Here is a 14467-nt window from a genome sequence, read left to right as displayed (position 1 = left end):
TTTTCACAAAAGCTACTGGCTACATTTTGTGATTATAGTATTCAGCAACAATATTTTTCTTCTTCCCCTCCATACCCCTGGTTCAGTCTTCAAAAAACTCATTTCAATTTTGATGAGATCAGACCAGCATTTTGTGTTATTAAAGATGCTTAGATGTTTTGTGTATCACATTTGACTACATAAATTTAATTATGTTATAAACCAGACTCATCTAATCTGAAATATTATATAATCCTAAGAACTTTAAGAAAATTAAGTATCCCAATGACATAAAATGTCTGTTTGATACTGAGTGACCTCTTCATTTTCATTATTATTTTCTTACTCAAGGCTGTGAAGCAGAGTTGTTCAACTGTAGGGAAAAACTTCTTGCTGCTGCCTTAGCCAGTTTGTTCACATTACAGGAAGTTACAATATTTCAGGGATGGTGTATCATACATGCACTGAGCTTTTATTTGAGTAGTAGAACTTCAAAATATGGGAATTATTGAACAGAAGGTGAACAAATACCCCTGACAATATAGAATCTATTATGTCATTTTACTTTCATCTTCTCCGATTTTCAGTTAAGCTTCACCAAAGCTGAAATTTTCAAGTTCCCTGTCAAACACATTCCAAGAAAATAAGTTTGTTCCTCTGCATCTATTGAAAGTAAAGCATGGAAATAAATAGTGGCAGTCTATTGCTGTGTCCATTTCTTCTTCATGCTTGTGGGATAGAAAGGGGACCAAATAGAACTCAGTTTTATTCCAAGTTCCAAGTGAGAGAGGAAAAAATATTGTAGACTGCCTTAAAAACAAAGCAAACAAAACCCCCCAACAATAACAACAAACCAACCGAAAATCAAAACAAACCCCAGTGACAGAGTCTTGCCAAAGGTCCAGCTAGCCCAGAATCCCTCTTCTCCTGGTGATGGCCAGAAGCAGATACCTAGAAGTTGTCAGAAAAGTGTACGCATGGGATAAGATGGTATTTCCTTAGGATACTCTCCTCGCTTTCTAGTCTTCTAATAGTTTGCAATTCAACAATTGCTTAAACCAGAGTTGGTGTCCTTTTATGTAATGCTCGTTAATGTATTTCACTTCTCTTAAATAATTTGGATTGTGATTTATGAGTTCTCTTGGCTTGAGTTGATTCATCTTGAAGGTATTAGAAGTGGAGGTATTGGAGTAGAAGGCTATGTGTGTCCCTGAACTGCTTGCAGTCTGGCATATTAGCATAACACAGCACTGATTTCAGTTTATATTGGTATGCCAGGCTGTAAATCATGGCAACTGAGGTCTCTGATTCATAATTCCTTCTGGATTTAGCTGCAGCTGTGGAACTGTAACTTCTGTATCCAACAGGAATCGTCGTCCAGAGTCCTGGCTTAAATAATTACGGAATTTCTTAACTCTACTAATGGCAGCAGATTTTAATCCTCAGGTCAGCAAAAGAGTATTTGGGACAAAGTACTGACCCTTCAAAAGGAAGTGAAAATTCTGTCACTAATTTCAGTTAAATCTCTTTTCACCCAATAATTGTGATTTCTATAAACACACTGTTTATTGTAACATGTACTTTTGTTATACACAGAAGCAGAGAAATAAAAATGTAAAAGCAGCTGAAAACGATATTTGAGACAATGTCAAACAGAAGGAGCATGGAGGGGAGTATGTTGGATCTTGAAAAATATGGTATCCCCTCTTCTCTGAGAATCTCTAAATATTTCTGAATTACAGATCTGACAATACCTTGTAATTTTGCAACATTCACTCTGGAAAAAATTCAGGAGGATAATACCTGTCTTACCTGTTCTGAAGAGTCAGGGAGAATACTGGATGAGTGTGTATTCTTTTAAATCATATCAGTGTGTCAGCCTTTTATTCTTTGAAGTGGCTCCAAGTTGTTCTTTGCTGTTTTCACATTGTATATCAGATCTAGTATGTGGTTTAAATGTGTGCTTAAAGAAAAAGGTAAACCAGGCAAGAGAAAATAATGATGATCTCCATGGAGTTATCTTAAAATGTGACAAGTTCTGTTTTCCATAATCACAAGGACTCATGAGAGGATGGTATTATATATTTAGTTAGATATTTTGCTATTGGTATCAAATGTATGACAAAGAGATCCTGTACAGTGTTGGCCTCCATCTTAACTACCAGATATACAAGTCCTTTTGATGGAAAGCTACTGTTACAACTCTTGAATCCATGGTACAAAGCTTTAGGAGGTATTTAAGTGAACTTTCAGGTACACTTTGTTCTGAGTGAATGCGAGGAGAAAAAGCCACACTAAGAACACTCTCATTAATTTTTCATGAGGATTAGAATACTTTCTTTAGCTGATAACTGTTAATTTTGGGCTTTAACTGTAAATACAGATATTATAAGTAGTTCTTAGGATGCAAACTTGAAAGCCTCAGATTTTTATTTTCATCTCTGCCTTTTCAACTCCTACAGTGTTGGCCGTGGGCTGTATGGAATTGATAGCATGCCAGACCTACGCAGAAAGAAATCTTTTCCCATTGTTCGTGATGTGGTAAGTAACTTCTGAGGCTATGAAACCTGATTTATTTCCAGTTGTCTAGATCTTTCTTGTAATTACTATTGTGCATGCGAATTATAGTTTGTCAACAATTGGTTTGTGGAAAAAAGGTATCTTGAGCGAATGGATGGAGGGAGTAAAGAGCAGTTTTTATAATGTTGAGAGCAGTTGTTATAATGTCCTAGGTAAGTCTGAATATGTCATGTAGTATTTAGATATTACTTGTGGATTCAAGTAATGTGAATTTCCTGTAGTAATAAACTACTCATTTTTGTGTTGAATTAGCTGTGTGAAGCTTTGTGTGAAGGCAGCTGTTATTGAGTGCTCGGGATATACTGATTGACTTGATTTACTATGATACTGAAAAAGGAAGTTCCTTTTAAAAAGTAACCCTGTTTCAGTATGAATATTTTAAAGAGTTATGCATACTTTTGGTACAGACCAGGTATGTTATTTTAGCAGACATTGTAGACAATAATAATTTAGACAAATAAATTTCAGAAAAAAAGAATGGCAGTTCCTTTGAGATTTATTCTGACTTCCAGTCTAAACAACATTAAATAGAATCTCTCTGTGTGAAGAATTTCAAATGCCATTCACATTCCTCTCTTCTTGTAAAGTGTAGAATTCATAATTAAATAAAATACATATTTAGTCTCTGGTGGTAGCAAGCCCCCAATCCATTTCTTGTTGTAAAGAAATGATGGGGAGTCAGCCAAAGTAAATGACTAATACAGTTGTCTTTAAAAGATCAATCTTTGCCAAATTATTGCTCAGTGTATTCTTAGCCTTTCTGTTCAGTCATTCTACAGTAATATACCACAATATCTGAATGGTCACAAAGAGAGTACAGCAACAATTTTGGAGTAGAATTCCTTCTGAAATCAATGAAAAGTTGTGATTTATAACATACTAGAGTGAGTCTACTACATTCATTGAATCCATCTTTTTGACACTAGCCACTCTACTGTAATTTGTATTGCACAAATATAATTTACAGCCATGTTATGATGCTTTTATGCATATTAAATAGCAATTTGCTTTATTCTTAATTGTTGGAACTGTTTACAGACAGATATAGCTCAGAACAAATTAAGACATCAAAATCTTAATAGTAACTATTCACTTTGAAAGCCATAATAATAGTGTATCTAAAAAGAAAATTTACATTTTGAATGGTGCAATGAAACTTTATTTTTAGTACTCAAATATGTCAATGATTATTGCTTTACCATCCAGTCATTGAAGGATAACTCCTCTTGAAGGAATTCTACCTTCAGTAAGTGCAAAGTGCAGAATTTTAAAACTGAGATTTGTTCTGGAATTTAATAATTATGGACTTACTGTACAGCTCTTAACTGTATTTTCTTTAAATATCTACTTCTGACACTGACTGAAATAGGTATCAGCTGATTATTTTTTTTACCAATAAAGCTGGCAAATTATTAATATTCTTTATGATTTCTTTCCTATTTTGGCTGGATTTTTCAGGCTATGGTAAGTGCTTTTACACTGTTTACATTGCTTTTTACAATGTTCTAAAATGCTCAATAACTTAGAGATTTTATGAATGTTGTATTTTATGATGACATTTTTGGGGGGAAAATAGAAATACTCTTTATGACCAAGAATTTAATCCTAAGTGAAGTTTTGCCTTATGTGAATGTGTTGTCCTTTGCATCATTTATGCCAAAATTATTAGAAAAAGTTTATCTGTATTTTCCAAATATCCTTTCTAATGATACAAGCAGGCTGTTGAGGACCCAATCATGATGCTTCTCCTATGGAATTAACAACCTTAGATTCCTAGATCAAGAGAAGTTGAAAGTGTTCCCTACTCTTAAATCCTCTTCAACTAAATTATTTGATCTCTCTTGTAAAAGGTGAATTTCCCAAAGCAACTTAAGATTGTTAGGTACTATGGTGTAATTTTTTCTGATAACTATATTAATGGTTCATGGAAATAATTTCTTTTTCCACAACTTTGGTCCTTCTCTGCACTTCCAGTTTCTCTGCATTAGCTTTCATGCTTTCGTCATGCTATCTCAATATAAAGTGTAACAAAATGATGTACATCTTCTTAAGAAGATATCTTTGATTCCCATTTGTTTCCATAAATTCACATTTTGAAAAATCTAGTTTTCAACAGCAGCTGTGTTATTTTCATTCTTTTTCTCCTAAATCTCTAAGACAAGTGCTTTCATTAATGCTCTGGGATTTCTGCTTTCTGTGCTTTTTTTGGATTGAGTCATTAGAGAGGATAAGGCAATAAAGTCCATCTACAGGAACAGTTCTCTTTGCTGCAGTCAGGTATTTCACTATGGATTGTTATTAGAGTTCTTATAGAATGTATCTGACATAAGAAGGAAAGAGAATGAAAGAAGAAATCATCATGCAAGTGGAGTAACAATACAGCTGTTTGAATAGCAATACGAAGTGTTTGAACAGACTATCTAAAGTGGAGTCAGAAAGAAGAGTTGAGTGCGCTCGATGTAATTGCTGTGACTTCTAGTTTTAAACAACCATATTCTGTCTTTTGTACTAGTTAGAGCTTATTGTTTGAGGTGGGACTACAACTGGGCAAAGGAGTAGAAATAGTTACAGTGGAGGTTAGAATTACTTAACTCACAATGGCCAAATATGGTGTTGATCTGCCAATTGACAAAGGTCCCTAACTCTGGTTTTGTTTCACTATGCTTTAGTCCTTATTTCAGCCAGATTTCTTCTCTTGATCATTCAAGAATGTATTATTACTATGCTTTATCATTTGATTATAAGAACACAGAATAATTTGTGACTCCTTGCTGCTGTTCTAAAACAGTCTGCTTGGTTCATACTCTTGAAGAGAACACATAGGATGAAACAACTGCCCATTCCATATAAACAGTAATGAGTAAGTTTTACATTGCATTACAAATAAACTAGTATTTGTCAAGTGGTAATAAATATTTTATCTTCAACTTCCCCCACACACCCACTCCCCTCTTGTAATAGTCTATAGACTCTTGTAAGGAGGGGGAAAAAAAGAAAAAACAAAGTGGAGGAAAAGATTTATCGGGAAACCTGAAACCCTCTGTAAAAACAAAGGAGTGAGTATTGCATGACGCAGCCACCATTCATGAACAGGTGCAAAACATTACCCTCACTGCTGCTTCTTGGCTGCTACTTTTGCTGCTCAAAAGAGAGCTTTCTTTCATCTCAGCATTGCAGGAGGCTCTTTTTTTTCACCTACACAATTTTTTTTATATAACATTTAATTGTATCTTGCGTCAAATTCTCTTTTACTTGGAATTACCACTTTTCAATGGTTTTGCTAGGATTACTTCTATTTTTTTTATTATTCTTTGAAGCTACTAAGGCAAATTCAGAGGTGATACATAACACAGTGTAGATACAAGTTAATGCAGGGGTCTAAAAGGACCTGAACATAAAGTAAACTAAGTTAATTTAAATCATGTATCAAGGATTTGGAGAAACATTTAAAAATCAAACAAATGGTGTTCTGCTTTGGCACCTTCTTTCATTGGTTTTAGGTTTGATTGGTTGATTGATTTATTTATTCCCTCCTCCAAAATTTATCATAGAATCAACTTGGCTGGAAAAGACCTTTAAGATCATCAAGTCCAACTGTTACCCCAGGACTGCCAAGTTCACCACTAAACCATGTCATGAAGGGCCTCATCTACGTAGTTTTTAACACTTTCAGGGGCAGTGATTCCACCACTTGCCTGGGCAGCCTGTTCTAATGCCTGACCACTCTGACAGTGAAAACTTTTTTCCTAATATCCAATATCTCCCTGGCACAGCTTGAGACGCTTTCCTCTTGTCCCACCACTTGTTATTTGGGATAAGAGACCAGTCACCTCCTTGCTCCATCTGCCTTTCAGGTAGTTCTAGAAAGCGGTAAGGTCCCTTCTGAGCCTTCTCCAGACTAAACAACCCCAGTTCCCACAGCTGCTACTCCATAAGTGTTGTGCTGTTATGAGGGGCCCAAATGTTCATGATGCAATAGTGCCAACATAGAGATCTTCACAGTCTGCAGGTCAAATTCTCATAAGCCTAAAGACATGAGGTAGTATCTGAACATCAGTTTGAGAGAGTAAGCGAATCTCGTCTCCTGTTAAAGGAAATTGGTGAATGGCTTCAGGTTCCTTTTGCTCACCATGTTCTTTTGATGCTCTGGCAATTTGGTCTTCCTTCCTGGAGGCTCTGGGTAATAAGCAGCACTTACCCTTCTTCCTTGCTACTCTTTCTTTAAAAACAGAAGGTCAGTAGGGAGAAAAGTTTTCTTGCTACATTCATATCCTGCATCCTTGTTTCCCATAAATGAGTCTGGCAGCAGTTTTCTCTTCCTCTTTCCAAAATACTCATTCCTGTTTGCTTCTTTCTGTCCTTAAGCAGAGACACGGTTCTGTGTTTGTTCAGTACTTGTTTCTTAACATTTCTGGCCCATTTTTGTTTGCCATTTCTTACTTTGACGTGTGGCTGGGGGTCCTGTAGCATTAGGTTTTGTCACAAAAAGTTTCTGTTTCATCTTTCTGGTCACTTTGTTAATCTCAGTGGTGCACGCCAATGGAATTTCTCATATTCACAGAAATAGAAGGAAATACAGTCACAGAGAAACAGAATTATTTACTTATTAATAACAAAGTGGGAAAACTGAGAGTAAATTAATGGCATAGGCTTGGTAAACTGCTCAGAGTTTAAAATAAAAGGGGGGAAGGTTCTTTGCATCCCATAGTAACTGTAATAGGACAGTGATAAATAAAATGTTTCTGTGCCAAGGATGACTTCCTAGTCTATAACTGTTTTCAAAAGATTAATAATTCTGTATCTGTCTGCAAGTTTAATTATTATCAAGGGAAACTTACTGAAAATTGAATGCATGTGTTCTCAGGGAAAAGTGATTGTTTAAAATTAACAGCCTTAATATCTCTAAATAAATTTAAAAAAAAAACAACTCGCCAACATCTAAAATGTCATTGTTATAAAATTGGAAGATTAATTAATTAATTAATTAATCCAAAGATTAATGATGTGGTTCTGCTCATGTAAACCTAAGTTACTTCTGAACCGATACGTATTTCACAAAAATAAGGATGTCATATGCAATATATCATTGAATCTTTTTCTGTAATAGCTCTGTAATGGGGGGCTACAGAGACCCACTTCACAGTAAGGTGAAAATCTGTATCCTCACAACAAAGGCAACAACAGATTTATGGTTAGTGGATGGTATAATTGATCCCCCTCACACTGCTAGACTATGAGAGCAGCAAGCATGACAAAACTGATGCTGGATTACAGGAAAACAGAGATAAAGCAAAAGTGTACAGGCAGTCTTGAAATGATTTAGAAAAGGGGGAAGGATGCATAAGACCAAATTTGCAGGTGAAATGCAGTAATACAGGAGTGTTGTGGTTAGTATCTTGTACAGTAGAATAAATCTTACCTGTCTCTGTCAGGCCAGAAGGACTGCTGATGGCAGAAGTGATAATCAGAGTTGAAATATTATTGGGAAAACACACAGAACTCCTTTCCACAGGGATCTTTTTCCTTTTGATCATTATACTCTCTAATTCTCAAGGACCCATTTAATTACAGGAATATTGCATTAAGGAAGATAAAATTTGTATATTAAAAATACTTTGATTGCCTTTTCGTGTACTATGCTAGAGCAAATGACATTTTCTCTATGACCAAGGATGTAGTCTTAAGAACTGGGAAATATTCCTATAATACCCATAACATCATGTGGACTAAAGAGGACAGATTGAGACAGGGTTCCAGCCTTTTTACCTCTCTCCAAGAACCAGAGTATTTATCCACATAGCTATTCATAGTATTGAATAACTATTGTCTTTTAAGGTAAAAATCAAATTTCAGTTTCCCAGACTTTTTTATTGAAGACAAGAAGCATTGAATTAAGAAAAAAATGTCTGGACTGACAACTTGAATGATAAGACTATTGCAAAATGATCTCCCATGTTGCTGAAGGCACAGACAGCTTCCAAATTAGGGCAGGATGCCTATCCTTGTACCACATTAATTTGGTTGGCAAAGCGGAGAAACAGTGACAGCCTGCGGTTTAAAAAAATGAGTCAAAAACCTCTAAATACCAGGTTTTATATTAGGAATGGCAGTTAAGCTAGGCACTGGTGAAGGAAACAGTAATGATGGTGAAAAGTGTGCTTGCATTATGTACTGAAACCTGAAAGGTTGTTGTGATACAAAACATTAATTAAAAGCTTTGTAACTCCTACAGTTTTGCTTTAATCAAATAGCATAATCAAGTACTACTTGCCTTCCATTAGAGTCAGTAACTGAAATTACTAGTATAATTTTTAACAGTTTTGCATTTTGCCTTAAACAGACCCTTGCAGCTCGAAAATCTGGCATTTCCATGGCAATGCTCATCCGGACCTCCATAGACAATGATGAAATGGTAAGTGGTTTCAATGACAGGTTTAAGTAATTTAAATAATAGGGACATTTTTTGTTCAAAGTTCTTCAGAACTTATTTCAGCCTTAGACATTCCAAACTGGATAAAACTGAGTGTATAAGCATCCTGTTTATTCTGTAGGAGCTTTCAGGTATCATAACAGAATTTGCTGCCTAATCCACAGTGACAGAAACAAGTTTGCTTCTGCTGACAGTTAGAAGACACTAATCAGAAAAACTTTGTTTAAAAAACCAGTTGCTTTGGAAAACCGTTTATTTTAAACTGACCAGATGCACCACACTTTACCTGCAGGCTTTCAGGATCTCTCTCTGTTCATCACACCATCAGTACAATTAGAATGCCAGGACTCTGCAAGATTTCTGTGTGATTATTAATTTTTTCCCAAGTCCTTATGGGTGGCTGGGACATTATGTGATTTTGTACTTGTAACTTCTTTTAATAACACATGGGATCTAGATGAAAAAGTATTTCATTCATACAAGAAGTGACCAGGAGAATCTTTTGAAAAGTCATATTCTTATAGCTAGTAAAACACGTGTATTGTGGGTTTCCATTATTGACTTCACTGGCTTTTTGCAAATGAAATTTATTTTAAACAAAACCACAACACGTGCCATCTTCTTCAGCAGTACTTGGTGTGATGCAAGCAGATTTACATGGCTGAGCTAAGCAAAAGCACTAATTTGAAGGAGTCAAGGCCCCTTTTGTGTTCCTTATATTGCTAGTGAAAACATTGACATCTAGAATATATCCTACATTGGAAAAAAAAAGAAGTGTTGAATTTTTCTTACACCGTTGTTAAGATCGATAGTGGAAAAATGGACGAGTAGAATATGTTGACAAGTATTCTGGGAGCTGAAACACATAACACAAGTACACACATTCCCATTCCTCTTCTCTTATTTATTGTGAGCTTTCTGTGCTTATATGGTAATCCTAAAGGAACAATTTGGTAGTGCTCAGGGATGGATTGATGAGGTGGGAAGCAGCTGGTATATGAAATGATCTTTCAGTAGGAGCAGTAGTTATTTTGTTCTGCTATGTCAAAATAACAACAAAAGTAGATAGAATGGAGAGCTATGGAATGTGAAAAAGGAGTTAAAGGTTGAAGGAAGATTATAGAGAACAAACTTATGCTGTGTAAGTGCTGCAAAATAGACTTTCCATTTATATTATAGCTGCTATAAAACCATCTAAGTTCAGTAAAAGGCCCTAAGATACTCCCTATCTTTTACTAAAAGGCGTCTGCTAAACAAACAAGTAAACCATTTATAAGCTTTACTGCCTTTTATGACAGTAAATACAGGTTTAAATGTTCATTTACATGGCTCTCCTCATGCAGAAACTACCAAGTTATGACTTTGGAGGGCTAAAGGTGCAAGTTTAGTTGGCCATGTAAATTGCCAACAAATGCAGGAAAAGAGAATAATTTGAACTGTACTTGCACATTCTGACTTTAGTGGTACTGTTCAGGATGCAAAAAGGCAGCAGTAAATCCCAGTGGACAGCAAACATTTCTCTAATGCTTGCTGTCAATCAGGAGAAACTACTGAACTATGGTTCAGGAGAAATGGAAAGGGAAAATAAGTTGAATATATTTTTATGCCATTATACTCTTTGGCCTCCACTTCAACCAGGCCAAATGAAAAATTGTGTACCAGAAGTAGATATTTGTTATGAAATTCTTAAAGAAAAACGTAAGCCCAAAGGCAGACAACAAATATAATTTAGATACATAAATGCTGATTTGAGAAAAAGTAAAAAGCTAATTCAGAAGGAGAGGTGAATAAGAAAAGCCTGTTTTATGCCATCTCTCACTAAACATACTAAAGGGAAGTGGGTACTCTTCCCTACAGGATAAATGTAATGGTAAAGCTAATAAAACTACTTGCAAGACATCTAAAACAAGTGAAAGGTAATACTTTTCTTCTTGATCTGCAAGTAGCCAGCAGAACTTAATGCCCTAAGGCATTATTAAAACTTAGTAGAGCAAGATTGAAAACAAAAAGAGCAGGCATTTTCAGGCATAAAAGAACTCTCCAGATACTCTCCACAAAACCAGAAGAAGAAGTGCAGTCACCGATGAAAGTTAAGGAAGAAAAGTCCCTTTGGGCAAGTTACTCTTCTGATTAAGGCTGTTTTGGTTTTTATTCTCCTTCAACTTTTTCTGGAGGGAACATTAGTGACTCTGACAGAAGCAGGTCATTTTTCTGTTTAGATTCAGTATGGAAATTCTTTGAGGTAATGCCTTTTATTAAAAATCAAATGCTATTTACTCAAAAAATTAAAACCAGAGGTTAAATGCTTTGAGCTGTGCCATGTGACATTGCTAGCCTTCTGGTATAACCCATTCATGATACAGTGAGTTTGTAGGTTCTCGGGCACTGATCCAAAGACATTTTAAAGTGTCAAAGTATTAACTTCAGTGATGCTTAAACACATGACTTCAGTTGAGCATTCATTTAATTGCTTTGCAGAACAAAGAGAGCTGCAAGTCTGTGAAAATAATACACTATTGACATTAAAAAAGTATCCGTAGTCTTATATGACAGAAATAAATTTCACTTTAGAAGATAAACAGATAACTAAATAAATCTCCTTTATATTAACAGTGCTAAATACTGCCATGCCCAGAGCTCTGTGAATAACAGATGCATTTAAGCAGGGAACAGTATTAGGAATGAAAGCTCCTAGATAGTAATATTTAAAAAAAGTATCTACAATTCTAGTTTGCTTTAACAACTGAATTTTCAGCTTAAAACCTCTTTTACCCTCAGATGTTTAGTTCAAGCCCTATAGAGCTGTGCCATTTGTTACTTAGTGCCATTTCAGAAATAGATACAAGTTACGGGCAAAATTCTGAAATTATTTATACAGTGAAAAAAACCAGTGAAGTTGAACAGGGTGAAAGGGTAGTAGTTGTACTGATACTACTAGAGTTCAGGAGTGAGAGAGTGTAGTCTGCAAAGGAATCTTCAAAGACGGTGGTTTCTGACAAACATGATTTCTCAACAAGCTGCATAACTTGACTTTAGGTTGTTTTTGAAGTTTTCTTTCTGACACCTGTAGCTGGTAGACTCTGACCTGGGAGGGAGAGGGTGGAGAAATGCACAAAGATGAAGTCTGCTGAGTTACGTGGCCATGAATTAGCCCAGTCCCTCTGCTAGATCAAACCAGTGCTAACCTTTGCTTGCTTTCAGGGGAGTTCTGAGATGACTAATTGTCTAGAGTAGGATAAGAAAGCACTCTGGAGAGAATTCTGTATTTGTTTTAGTTTTTCCTGCTATATCAGCTTTCTTTCCTAGTTCAGCTCTACAGTGTTCTCAGGGGTGCTAGGGAAAAATGTCCATGAAAAGTCTGACTACATTTGTTTTGCCAGGCTTCACAGGACAGATGTTGTTTTTAGCATTTAACTATGAACTTTAATAAGGGCTGCTGCAGCCTAAGCTGCTTAACATTTGGTTTTGTTATTTGTGGTGCTTGAACCTATAAATCAGTAGATTTATGGCTATACGTTTTTTCCCATGGTAGCAGAAATGCTTTAATTGATGGTTCTGTGCAATGTTATGCAGATATGCACGTGCAAAAAAATATTTTTTTTTATGGGGCAATTTATTATTAGCAGAATCTCACATGTTTTAGTCGAGACTCAGATACGTAAAACCAAGAATGTGTCAGTGTGTTGTTAGATAGGCTAATGTCTTGCATTTGTCATATACTTACCACTGGGGAATATTCAAATTATGGGAGTGTTAACACATGCTTAACTGAGCAAGTCAGCCTTGCTTTCTATACTATCAGAATGGCAACAGTGATGTTAAAGCTCATGGGCAAACCACACAAATTCCAAGATGCTCGCCAGATGTACAACTAGACAGGCACTAGGGTTCTTTTGTCTTCTAAGTGCAAGGCAAAATGAGTTAATTAGTATTTTGCAAATTAGTTCATGCTTCTATGTATATTTTGTAACATTTTAAATGTAAAGGTATATGCTTTAGCTCCAGTTCACTCGTATTAACCAGTACTTCAACCTAAATCTTTTATTTATTCAATAGAAAATACATGTCTTCAAGAAGACGCTGCAGGCTTTGATCTATCCAATATCATCAACTACACCTCATAACTTTGAAGTCTGGACAGCTACAACTCCCACATATTGTTATGAATGTGAAGGTCTACTTTGGGGCATAGCCAGGCAAGGCATGAGATGTACTGAATGTGGTGTCAAATGCCATGAGAAGTGCCAAGACCTCCTAAATGCTGACTGCCTGCAGAGTGAGTATTTCCTGACAGCTAAAGCTTTGCAGTACTTAACACCTTTTGATTTTGTGTGTACACTCAGATACTCCTCAAAATGAAGAAACAGATCATCAGAAATTAGTGAAAGCATGTTGGTATCCATTGGCTAAGGAACTTTCCAGAAACTTCATGAAATACTGACTTTTAATTTTGGTTTTGTCCTTGGAACTTGATGAATGTTGCTGGTCAGTTACAAAATAAACGTTGGCAGCACCAGTATATTATTTACTTTCTCCTGCCAATGTCAATATCCAGAACAATTTGTTACATGACATAAGCCCTCCTTGTTTTATTTAACTTAAAACTCAAGAAATGTTAAAACAGAGATAAAAAAATATTCCTAATACTTACTGTATTCCTAATACTTACTTACTGCTATAAAATATACAAAAATATGGAACAGTAAGTAGGATAGTTTCATAAGTGAGAAAAGAACGCTTCCTGTGAAAATAAAGTATTATAGAAGTATATTGTGCAGCATTAATATGATTGTTGGTGGTGAGTTTTCAGAAGTCTGTCAAGTGAAGAAGGTAGTTGTGAATAGCTTCTTCAGTAAGTGCAAATAATTTCTGTTATCTACAGAACAGCTGAGCTGCTTTTCATGGTGCCACAACCATGGAGGTGACATGAGATATGTATCCATCCCTGTATTAGGTGAATCTTGGTTAAAAGCTAAAGCTGAAAAGCTACAAAAGATATACAGATTAAAAGTATCATTTTATCTTCCTTTTCACTTATCTGAAGATATACTCAGCCCAGTGGTTTGCTGGCCCATATCACCTGCCCCAGAATACATAACGAATGGCTCAAAGAGCCATATTGTCTTTACAAATGTATAAATGATAATGCTGAGAGAGAGCCTGCAAAAAACAAGTAGGATTGGCAGTCACCTGTGGTGTCAAGTTTGAAAGCATTGAACAACTGATTCTTGAAAGAGTAAACCTCTAGGAGGCAAAAAAAATACTTGACACACCTAAGGGATCCAAATCTTCCCATTACTATACAAATGTTTTTGAGAATCCTGTCACATATTTTTGCAACAGATTGATTGTTCAGCAGGTTTGACTGTTATATTACTTTGAAAATTAACCTCATGTGCTTTGTTTCTTTTATGTTAAAATATTTAACATTTCACTGAAGAATGAATTGGTTCTATAAGAAAGCTTAACAGTATCATA

The 14467-nt window shown here is 35.6% G+C and overlaps 1 protein-coding gene across 4 annotated transcripts in view; it reads left to right on the top strand.

Moving 5' to 3' along the window:
• The window catches only part of UNC13C (unc-13 homolog C), a 146793-nt gene that overhangs the window by 38887 nt on the left and 93439 nt on the right, over nucleotides 1-14467 (top strand). For 2 of the 4 annotated variants that reach the window (XM_062628072.1, XM_062628087.1), the window contains exons 5-7: nucleotides 2442-2520; nucleotides 8900-8971; nucleotides 13046-13265. In XM_062628072.1, coding sequence (XP_062484056.1) covers nucleotides 2442-2520; nucleotides 8900-8971; nucleotides 13046-13265 — 371 coding nt within the window. Of the gene's footprint in view, nucleotides 1-2441; nucleotides 2529-8899; nucleotides 8972-13045; nucleotides 13266-14467 lie in introns of all 4 variants that reach the window. The other 2 variants (XM_062628065.1, XM_062628080.1) reach the window with 1 other exon arrangement.

Source organism: Pezoporus occidentalis, unplaced genomic scaffold (assembly GCF_034315485.1).
Source record: "Pezoporus occidentalis ecotype Australia unplaced genomic scaffold, CSIRO_AGI_Poc_V1 ctg11, whole genome shotgun sequence".
In the NCBI taxonomy this organism is placed as follows: domain Eukaryota; kingdom Metazoa; phylum Chordata; class Aves; order Psittaciformes; family Psittacidae; genus Pezoporus; species Pezoporus occidentalis.
The sequence above is the reverse complement of the archived record's forward strand: the minus strand, read 5'-3'. Positions and strand labels throughout refer to the sequence as shown.